The sequence below is a fragment of the Sinohyriopsis cumingii genome, chromosome 7 (genome assembly GCF_028554795.1).
Source record: "Sinohyriopsis cumingii isolate HCF-2022 chromosome 7, ASM2855479v2, whole genome shotgun sequence".
Lineage (NCBI taxonomy): Eukaryota > Metazoa > Mollusca > Bivalvia > Unionida > Unionidae > Sinohyriopsis > Sinohyriopsis cumingii.
In genome coordinates this window covers 112,346,243-112,358,483 of record NC_142967.1, presented here as the reverse complement: position 1 = coordinate 112,358,483, position 12,241 = coordinate 112,346,243, and the positions used below count along the sequence as shown (strand labels likewise).

The following is a 12,241-nucleotide window of genomic DNA, read 5'->3' as shown; positions in this document are numbered from 1 at the left end:
TTTAGTTTGGGCATATAATAAATGTTATTCAGAATGTTAAATTGTTAGGACTTGTGTCTATTATTTTAGAATTATTTTGGGATTAAATTATTCATACCGTAAGTTCTCTTTTCAGTTTCGTTTAGTATTCTTGGGAAATAGATTAATTGTTGAATTTTACAAAGCTTGTTGCTTTTCACTCTTTTTTGTTACCTATTATAAAAGCATAGACCTGTAACAACTGAATACAAAAACAACAACCATGAACTGAGTTTGTGATAGTATTGCGGCAATTAAAAAAGTTGAAAACAACCATATGATACGCATGACACATAATAATTTATATAGTTATTGCAGTAGATAAGTTCGGCACAAAAATAAATTTAGAGGTTAGGCTTTCACATAATATACATAAAACATGCATCATGCATTAGAGGAGGCTACACTACTACTATTACCGTGTTATATGGGTTACTCATTTAGGGCTAGTACCTCTGGTGGGGGGAGCAGTAGTACACCCGTGAGCGTAGCTAGTCCACCTTCGGTCCCCACTTGATGCTCAGCTCTCACCTGTGGCTCCAAGAAGCTGTAGCATGCGCAGTGGCCACACCACGGGCAGCTGCTTCGACTGGCCGGTTAAACCAGGTTAAGGTTAACCGACAGGTCTCAAATCCTTTGTGGGTTAGGGATTGTCACCCATTGCATATGAAAATTGGAACCGGCGGACTGCGCGGAGGAACCACTAGTTGGACAACGGACAGGACGGCGGACCCAGCAAAGCGACGTGGACAGATAAAAGCACTGCAAGGCACGTGGGACGCATTGTCCACTGCATCTAGTCTCCATTCCAGCCGTTTTGACTCCGTCTTGCAACCAGACAAAGTGGGGCCTGGACGAGAGAATGAAGCTGACGCAGCGAAATTCTCAATTTAAACCAACTTATGTCATCACCCGTGCCTAAGGCCTTCAGTGATGGGCGAGCTGCGACACGGCAGGTGTGGATGCACTGACAGCAGTAGTGACGGACCTGCTCGTAAGCGGCTCAGGCCATAGGGTCGTCTTCCATTGACCTGAAGCGGAAATGGATGTCGGCAGCCGTTTGAGGGACTAAGCAGACCTCTTAACGATAGCGTTGCTTACCTCCGTAGCCTAAGGACAGGGCTAGAAAAGGTACCCTACAACAAGCCAGATTCAACTATACAGACCAGCTTGCCAAGCCTTGGGGAAAACAAAGAAAATAAGAAAGGTTTCACTCAATCTTGGTACTTGAAACATAGACATTCTATTGGATCGAGCTGAGGCTGACAGACCGGAGAGACGAACTGCCCTGATTGCATGAGAACTTTTTCGCTGCAAGATAGAGATAGCAGCCCTGTATAAAACGCGCTTGGCCGACGAGGGCTAGACGACTTAAGTTGGAGCTAGCTACACCTTTTTCTGGAGTGGACGTGACATCGATGAACATTGTGAGTCTGGAGTTGGTTTCGTTGTCAAGTCTAGTTTGGTGAATACCAAAGGAATGATGATCGTCTTATAATGCTGAAGCTACCCTTGTATGGAAAAAAGCAAGCTACTCTCATTAGTGCCTATGCACCAACTATGACCAACTCCGATGAAGCCAAAGACAAGTTCTACCAGGAGCTGAAATCTATCATTGCTTCGGTACCAAAGTCAGTGAAGCTGATTATTCTTGGTGGTTTTAACGCCAGAGTCGGCTTGGATCACATTGTGGAGTGAAGATAATGGTAAACATGGCATTGGCAACTACAACAGTAATGGCCCTCTGCCCCTGAGGATGTCCGCAACATATGATTTCCTGATCACAAACACCGTTTTCCGTCTGCCTAACCGTAACGAACAACTTGGATGCATCCACGGTCTAAGCACTGGCATCTGATCAACTACATGTTAGTCCGTAGGAATGACATGCAGGTTGTCAGTGTGACCAAAGCAATGTGTGGAGCTGACTGTTGAACAAGTCACAGGCTAATGAATTCCAAGGTGAATATTAAAATTAAACATCCCAGACGTCCTCATGGAATTAAAGTCCCAAAGCTACTCAACGTCCCTATAGCTCTGACAAGCCAGCTAAAAACTACAGACTATGATTCCGACGACGTAGAGAAATGCTGAGCAGGCTTCAAGCACCTGGTGTACTCTACTGCATCTGAAACCACAGGTGTCACTGCGCGAAAGCACCAAGACTGGTCTGACGAGAACTGTAAAACTTACAGTCCCTGCTAGAGGAGAAGCATCGTCTCCTTCGTGCATACAACATCGACCCCAAGTCTTCTGCAAAGAAAGATGCCTTCAGCAGAGTCCGCAAGCATTGCAGAAGAAATTGAGCGAGATGATGGATACATGGCACTCGAATTCTGGAGACCATTATACTGATCCTAGTCCAGGACACAAACCCACAAAAAGCCTGCTCAGTCTATTTTGCAAACAGTGTATCAAATTATCCTCGGTTCTCATCAAACCGAGGTTCATCAAAAGCATAATTTTGCCAGCGGTATGTCAGCGGTACGAATCCATTTCTAGTCCAGGTATTTAAACCTCATCTGCCAAAACAAAACAAAAAAAAAACAAAACAAAAACGAATGAATCAAACAACACAAAGAGCGTTATGCTAGCTTGTATAGAAACCTAGTGGATGGCAGGGAACCTCGTGTTATATAAAAATCAAAGTAGCAGCGGTCGCGTTCCTTGTGGTTCTCATCTCTATGGTTACCAATTGAATACACTCTCACCATTATAATTGATTTTTTGATAAACTAGACTGCTAAATGAACTGCCGCGATACCACCTACGAATAGTGCCGTTCATCATCTTAGCTTTAGAATTTTAACGATACCTAGACTTTTCACATAGTGAGAGTTTGTTTGGCACGTTTTCGCTGGTTTATTGAAGTCCTGAACATCTTCTGACAGTTCAGCAGTTGAGAGACTGTTCATGTTACTCTTCCTTAGAAGAATACATACATTTCATCATGTTCTATGAAGAGGAAGCGGTTGGTGAGAGGTTAGGGACTTTACTGTGGCCAATCTCATTGCTTCCTGTCTCTATTTAAAACAAACTTTAGCAAAAAACATATCGATATTGCAACTTTGCATCCAAATATGATACAGTCAACATACAATAACCAGTTTAGATTCCACATTACCCACTGTCAAACTCTGCTTAGGAGCAATAGGGGTCCCATGTTTGCAAATATTGAAACATGGACCAAAACCTTTTACATTTTGTGGCAATTTACACCAAAATATTCCTTCGGTTGATTCTTCCAGTTTCTTGAACAATGGTAATGTGTGCACCGCGCACGAGTTGGAACATATATGACCAACAGGTGCGACGTGATAGGGAACCTATGGACACTCCTTGATACAACTGCATTATGAATAATGTGTTCTGGCCACAATATCCGCCACCCGAATCACTTTGCTTAGGGCCATTTCTTTCGAGGCATTAGGTATCGGGGACGCTCAAGCTGGAGAGTGGGGGGGGGGGAAGAGGTTCAAGACGGGTTTATAATATGTCTTGTTAAGAAGAATGTACATTTTGTGGTGGTTAACGCCCAAGGATTAAATACCCTTGCCAACGTGTCGCCAGCCCAGGACCAATAATGGATATAAATTAAGTGCGTAAAAGCGATGCTCCATTAATCTGCCTGCCTATTAATACAAACGTCCCAACATGACCACCCCCGCCGTTTACCCCTAGAAGGATTCTATGTGAATTGTACATCATAAATCTCAACCGTAACGAGACAAAACCCCATTATCATTTTCGTTTCAACAAAGAATCACATTATGATCTCCAAGCTTGACAATTGTTTAGTGTCCATTTAAATGGCAATGCCTTTCTTTTTTATTAGACTGCCCCGGTGGCCTAAGTAGTTAGAGCGTCCGCCTCGGATGTGGGAGTTCGTGGGTTGGAATCCCAGCGGAGCCATACCAAAGGCTTAAAAAAATGGTACCAACAGCTATCTTGGTTGGCACTCAGTTAGTATTAGGACTGGTCGGCCTGGTGTCAGAATAATGTGACTGCGTGGACATCATCCAACTCGTTTGCGGCATGATGCCCCAGTGCTATGCATCATTATAAACTGCTACAATGCAGCTGTCGTAGAGATATGAATAATGAAGTGTTAAAACTACGTTAAAAATCTAAATCGCACACGCGCCTTTTTAGACGACAGGGTTGACATCTTCGGAATTTAATATCTTACTGATGCTTTCGTTACTCTTGGCTTTGGTTATTCTTCGATGGCAGGTGGATTGTTGGAGCATGGGACGCGACAATGAAGAATCATAATATCACCACGAATTAATCTTTCCTTTTAAATGTGGACGAACCCGTTGCTAAACAGAAGTTTTCCACTCCACCCACGAGGTGGTCATTCACATTTTAAAAAATGTCACTTCTTAAGATGTGCCTTGTACGTCGTTATGTTCGATGTTATATGCAGTTCAATATCGTAAATAGATAAGAGCAAGGTTGGCATGATCGAACAAAACACTTTCTGATCACAAAATTGGTCCCTGTTGAAAGTCGTAAAAATTCAACAGCGGTTCGCCTGCCTTAATGTGCTAGCGCCGGGTTGGACTGTTTGAAGAGGTAGGTCTAAGTGTATGATCGCGGATATCCATCTTTCACCTGCACTACTTACCCAACCATCAATACACTTGAACTGTCTTAAGCAGTCAACCCTTTCCGCAACGAGTTTAGTTTATGTATGTACATTGATTTCCAACTCTACCAAGTTCAACTGTTGAAGACGATTTGCATAAAGACCTCCTGTATGTTGAATTTCTATATTTTTATACATGTTCATTTACAGATTGATTTTGCAGTACCATTTACGCAAATTTACATAAGGGCAACTTTAAAGTGCAACCCTGCCATATTGTCTTGAGCAAAAGGTATAGGTCGTATATGATGGAATGTATTTGTACGGTCTACATTGGAACATTGCTTAGTGCCATTCGTTATATTTCATTTTACTAAATGACTATTTCAAATGCTGGTATCTCCATATTGCCCAATTTCCCATCATTAACTTCAATGACTTGACTGCTATTGAAATTGAATGATTTGGGCTTTTCACTGCATTATAGAAAACCATTTGGTTACTTGGGAGCTTATGGACTTCATCCCTATTGTTTCTAAGTGGGGGAAACTTATGAGTTAGCTTAGAAATTGTTCAGCTGCATTTGCTGCCCTGTCTCTGCATCGTAATAGAAAAGTAGGATATCATAGTTTTTTAATACACTACACATTGATTTATTCAAGCAAAGCTACTCCACACTAAGTTAATGAATTTTGTGCAAAATGTTATTTATTATTCCTTTATAGACATTAATCTAAATGCCCTTATGAGACAACTGTTTGTTTGATTTTTCTTCTCATTTCCACAAAGTCAGCTCTATTAAGGATTTGAGCCCTTTATGTGTGGAAGATTTGTCGGTCCACTGATGTATGTCAATTAATTTTGTATAGGTTACACATAGCCGTGTTGGTGTCTTCTGAATGCATAATATGGGACCAAATAATGATCCATTTTGAGCACGAGTGACGCTTCATATGCAGGTAGGAGGTCATAAGTGGATTTATGCCGCAGCATTATAAGTGTATCTCTTCTACGTACATGTTCGATATACAGTTGGGTGGTGATGATGGGGATATACTGCAGGGCGCGCTTTTGCAGGGGAAGCTGATGTCAACGTAATTTGTTTCGATGGAGCAAATCTTACTGACATTAGACCAATATAGTAGAATATATCAGATAACCTTTCTATGTCTGCAAGCCCACCGTTGAGGACGGAGCCTAAAGTTGATAATGTTGTCAAGTTCAGAGCTTTCTTTACTTCCGTGGGACGTCTGAACTAGGAGCCTACACTGACCTGTCCATCCACCAGAACTGAAGGTTTCTGGTGATTAAACGGCATACTTTGCACATCATTGATGTTATAATGCTGGGGATCTCGGCAAAGTAGACACTGAACGTATGAGTACCGAATTACGAGCAGACGCTCTATCAACTAAGCTCCCAGATTTCTCCAGCGCAACTGGATATTCAGTAAAGCATATTTCCATCGTCGTATATGCAAATTATTACTACAATGACTCATGGTATATTTTACTTATTTTTGAAAATAAACCCTCATAAGCCATTTTTACATAAGAGGCTAAGTAACAGACAATGATTTGGCCATAAATTTGACTAGATCGCTTCTGAAACAAAAGTTATTCATGCTCTTTAAATAACCTATTAAATCACCCAGTGGAACCATATATACAAAAACATACATACATACATACATACATACATACACACACTGGGAAAAACATTTCTTGCCGCCGTGTATGTGCTAATCGGGATAATCTCCATTTATGAATATCCATAATTGCGATGATATATATTACATAATATAATTCCTATGTGATCAATAATCCATCATAAATGTTCTTCATAAACTATAGTATTACTCCTGTCATGACATTAGGTTTGTAAATTTGCGGACATATATGATCTGCATCCTTTTGCAACACTTACCTTGTAGTACCAAGTTATATTTGGAGCAGGAAAGGCACAACTCAATGTCTGACACTTCATGGTGATTGATTCGAATGCAAGGTCTGCATCGCGTGAGATGGGTTGAACCAGTTTAACAGCACTTGGTGATGCTGACAAAATGAAACGAAAATTAATCAAAAAATTAATTGTTTCATCAAATGAAATGTAACATCTTATCGTAAAATATTTGTTGAACTGAATGTATCTGCGTGGAGTATTTTCACCAATATTTATCTTTGTACCCTAAATTGCGAATTTGTGCAAAATGAAGGATTATTTAAAAGGTAAATTTGGAAAGGTATACTGTAAGAAAGCGAGTATTAATTTACGTTTATTTTGAGACCAAAGCGAAATTATCGTGATCTTTCTACTCGAGGCATGTTGCACCTAAGAAAATTTGCAACAGTTAAGGACTTTGCATCATTTATCATGTTGTGTCTTGAACTTCGCAATACAAATCTGGTACATGAATCAGCAAAAGTTTGCGACGAATCAGTTTAAATTCTTCTTCATAAATGTTTGAATAATTCTAATAAGACCAAAATAATTTTGATTTATATTATCAATATTTGGCTTTTTATCTACTAAACTAATCATGTTTAGTTCATGAACACATAAGGTATATTTTCTGTTCTCGTTGTATGTATTTTACTTGCTGTTTCGTTTTTTTAAAAACAAATATAAAATTATTTATACATATCTTGTGTTAACTTTAAGTTTACTACACTATATATTGTACCTTTTGATTTAGGATAGAATATTGAACTGTACGAATCTCTTCTTAATTAGAATGTTGAATTGGGATATAATATAAAAATGCACGAATCCATTTTTATCGTTATTGTGTATTTCAGATTCTGTAAAAAAATATACAAAAGGATTATGCCTCTCTTGTGCATTTATACTAAATATATATGTTCATAGTTGTGTTTGATGTATCCACAACAACGAAGATCAGATATTTGACATATATATTCACAGCCTTTCAGCTTGAACAATTTTAAATATGTTTCTAGGGGCTTTAGATATTTTTTATTTGATGTAACTTTTTTATCTACTAAAGCGCATATTTTATGGTTTGCTCGGTTATTATCACCATCGAAATTAGATTCTAACATGCATTAGTATTGTTTAAAATCTCGTTGACTTAATTTTAGTCATTATATTTTATCCTTGATTTTCAATGTACTATATACTAGATTTGCTATGACTGGAATAATACTCCCTAGTATCCGGAACATGAACATATTAGTATAACTGCTACACGTGTTGCAATGAACTCATCCACGTCGTCATCTTTATCATCTTCACTTTCAAATGAACCATAGAGATTCTTTAGTAAATCCACAAACAAATATGATTATTTAAAAGCCTCTGCTTTGATACATGAGCGTACAGATTTTTTAACATCATAAGTAACGTCGTACAAACTATTTGCAGACAAAAGCAGAACAGTAAGGAAAATACTGCACGATTTTGACAATGTAAGTTAACGGAGAAAAAAAAAGAATATATAATAATAAAACATTCCAACGTTAATGTCAACTGTCTTAAGTATAGTTTAAGTGTTGACAGTATTATTAATATATTGTTAGTACAATCCGTTCATTAACAGGTATGATCTTAAAAAGGTAAACATTTATAGCACTAAGAGTAAAAGAATAGTCCCTACACACTTGACACTTTGAGATAATGTGTCACAAAATGCACTAATGATAATATGTGGCCACCTTTAGAAAAAAACAAAATTAGGAAAAGATCGCATAATCGATATTGAATATGATAACGGTAAAATACATAAATCTGATACATGTTTTATACTAAGAAAATATTATTGTAACTATGTAGCAGCTTCTTAAATACTAAAAGATTGTGTTGCATTATTTACTTGTCTTTGATAAAGTTTGTTTTGATTCTTGGAAATGTTTTATGGATAAACGCAACCACATTATCATATATATTTAATATCTATAGTTGGGATTTACTTTAACTGATATAATTAATATTTGCCAGTTGTTCACTTTAAGAAGCATATTATAATTTACAAACTATGATAGAGTAAATAAACATTGCATTCAATTATTTTACGGAAAGGATACGTGAATTAACACAGCCTATGAAAGTGAAAATACTGTCAATAGAAGAAGTGGTTGGCTTTCGGCCGAAAAACAACCTTTGTATGATGTAGAACGTGAATCAGCAAAACACCGAACACTTGATGAACTTAGAAACTTCAGAAAAAATTAATTTGATGGATATGAAAATGATTGGCGAGAAACGTTCAAAATCTAAAGCTTGGGTAAATCATGAGGTAAATTATGAGGTAAATTGTGTAAATTATGAGGTCGGCTTGTCATTTTACTTAAGCAGCAATAGAAACATATTTGTCTACAATAACTAAATTGAAATTTTAATTAATCGGATATATTTTGAGTTTAAAATATTTTCAGAAACGTCATAAATTATCATTAGTATATAGATTATTTAAGCTAATTTTACAGTGTTTGCCTACTTTGAAATGGAAATGTTATTATAATGCAAACGCAGGTAAATTTTAAAGTATTTTTATAGTGCAGGACTGTACATAACAAAATGTGTTTTATATTATTAATGGTGCTTGCATAATAATTCAATAATGTCTTAAAGACCTTTGAACATTTACTGAAATGCAAAATTCATTAAGAGCTATATCTTTATATAAAGAATTAGTAATGATAGTTATCTTCTACTTAAAGATGTATTTACCTCTTAAAATATTTAAACGTTATGGAATCAGTGAGTGTGTTCATGAATTGTCTAGTTTTGTGCATGTACCATATTTGTTATTCATGTATGTTATTTGTGTTGTAGCATGTTTATTCTTCTTCTTATAACTTATATTATTAATATTATTATTAGTAGTAGTAGTAGTAGTAGTAGTAGTGGTAGTAGTATTTCAGTTGCATAATAACTATTCAACATAACGTTTGATATGGTAGAATGAAGAATTTAAAACCTTTGGTAAAACAATGTAAGCCTTCTGCTCCTAAATTTAAAGCCATAAAGCACAGAACATAAGATGATCAAATAGGTTTAAGCCAGCTTAACAAAATACCTAAATTTTATATTAATACATTTTGATCAATAAGAAATGATGTAGCAAAGAATCGTATGGAGATGAGTTATATGAAATCCAATTTAGATAAATGAAAGGAATATAAATCACTAACTAAAGAAAAAACACATAATTTAAGGATTTGACATTTGCAATAAAATATGTTACACCACAAACAAAAGCACAAGGCTAACAGAGGAACTACACACAAACCAAAAACTCGCAAAGAACACAAAAACAACAATAATATCAAACACCTGAACCAAAACCACACCAGGAGAGCATCGCAAAAATATACGTATAAAATAATGCTAATATCTCATGAAGAAGAACTAAACATTCTGAAGAAAAAATATTTTTCAAGACTCACCATAAAAAAAAAAATAACATGAACAATGAACTCAAGAGGAATGTATAGAAATGTAGGAAGCGAAATATGAACCACACATATTATCTAAATCATGCAAGCAAGCACGGATCAAAATGTGGGCAAGTTAAACATTGATCCCGAAACGTGTTAAAACTAAAGGTGTATGCATATCCTGCAATGCATAATAGTACGCGTAATTCTTTAGGTCCTAATTCAAGGAATTACGGCGGCTAATACGTATTTGTGATCAAAATGTAAATATAACATATTAATTCACTATTAAATCATTCTAGTTTACTCATATGTCATTACTGGAACTTGTTCTGCTGTATATTGTTTCCATTTATATCAAATAGAACATGACGTAATTGATTATAGGACCAAAGAAGATAATGCATTTACCAATAGATATGATGTACCACATATCATTCCAATAGCTTGAAAAGACATAAATATATAAAATAAGATTTTAAAATGAAAGAGGAACCTTTGAATTATCAAGAAAACATCGATACTTTCAAATTATATATGTGTAACATTTGGTACATGAGTTTGTATATATCACTCATTAGTGATTAAGCCAAACATATCTCTAGTAAAATATTAAAGGACATAGGAACTTCTCAGAGTCTTTTATTATCAGGTTATTTGCCCTTGTCAGTGAAGTCTTCTTCGTCTGAAAGTGCTCTTGCACTTGGAGTAGAGTGCGCCATTATTCAAATTCCACTTCATTTTGTTTGTTGGCTTGACTTCGCTTGGGAAGATTTAGGAAGGGGGATGTCCATGTCTATTGAACGCGCGGTGGTGGCTGACGAGCCCAATACGTGACAGGCACGTTCGCCCACAGAAGATGTGGGTAATGTCTGGGTTGTGGTGGGTGCTGTTGATGGCTCCCGGTTTTATCTTCGCCGTCGTGTTTCCTCCAAGATGGCCCGTCTGTTTTGTTCAAAAGAGGCACTGGCCCGGTGAGCTGTACGTCACCAGCCTTTACGGTCAACAGCCCGTGATGCCCATTGGCTGTGATCGATGCCACAGACGGTGAGGATTTTTTCAAGGAGTCTTTATATCTCTTTTGAAGTGCTCCTTTATCGCCGAGGCCAGTGGACAGCTCACCATACAGTGCGATCTTTGGCAGGCGGTGATCTCTATCACTGGATACGTGCCCTGCCATGCGTAGCCGTATCTTCATGAGAGTGGCCGCAACGCTGGTGATCCCTGTTTTTTGAGGACTTCAGTGTTGGTGACGAAGTCATTCCAGTAGATGTTGAAGATAGTGAGGAGGCAGCGCTGTCAGAAGAATTAAAGGAGGCGGAAGTGGCGGCTGTAGGTAACCCGTAATTCGGCGCCATATAGGAGGGTCATCAGTTCGACAGCTCTGTAGACGCTGTTCTTTGTATATATCTTGAGACTTGCATAGTACCGCACACGTTTATAGAATATGCCGAAGGCTCTGTCTGTCTTGGCCAGTCTGTTGTATATTTCTTTGTCGATCGTGGTATCATAATATATCACCACAGCCCAGGTAAGTGTACTGGTGGACTACGCTCAGCTCTGTCCGGTCAGTCAAGATGCTTGGTGGCCGTTACTCTTCATTAGGAGCAGGCTGGTGTCGTACCTCAGTTTTCTTTAGGCTGACCTTAAGACCAAAGAGCTGGCAAGCTTCTGCAATGCAGAATGTTACGCGCTGTACGGCGGCTTCCGTGTGGTCAACAAGGGAGGCGTCGTCTGTAAAGGGAATTTCTCTAATCAGTTTTTCCAAGGTCTTGGTGTGTGTCTGATGTCGCCTTAAGTCGAAGAGGCTGCCATCAGTACGAAATCGGATATAGATAACATCTTATTCATCGAGGTCTTCATTCCACTTCATAATGTTAGTTTGCGTTGGCTGGAGATGAGGTTGTGGTTAACCCGCTTGTAACTGTCAAGTCTTGTCTTGTGCAGTTACTAGAGTTTCAGCAAAAGGATATCTTGAGAATGAAAGTTATCACGAAATTGATCCCTTGGCTGATATATGAATACCAAGAGGTGATGAATTTGATGGGGTTAATTTTACTTCTGTTACTGATCAATGAAAGGGTATTGAAATGTGTAATCCTCTTTTAACTACTAGTTCTTTGCTTGACTGAGTGAGGTCTTTTTGACAATTAACGTACGTAGAAGAGAGTTTTGCAGAGCATGTGTCACAGTTCTAGGATATATTGTAGGACATGGTCAAATTAAGCTT

The 12,241-nt window shown here is 37.7% G+C and overlaps 1 protein-coding gene across 1 annotated transcript in view; it reads right to left on the bottom strand.

Moving 5' to 3' along the window:
- Positions 1-12,241, bottom strand: part of LOC149795942 (uncharacterized) — a 154,494-nt gene that overhangs the window by 72,216 nt on the left and 70,037 nt on the right. The window contains exon 3 of the mRNA XM_089965862.1: positions 6,536-6,666. Coding sequence (XP_089821988.1) covers positions 6,536-6,666 — 131 coding nt within the window. The remainder of the gene's footprint in view (positions 1-6,535; positions 6,667-12,241) is intronic.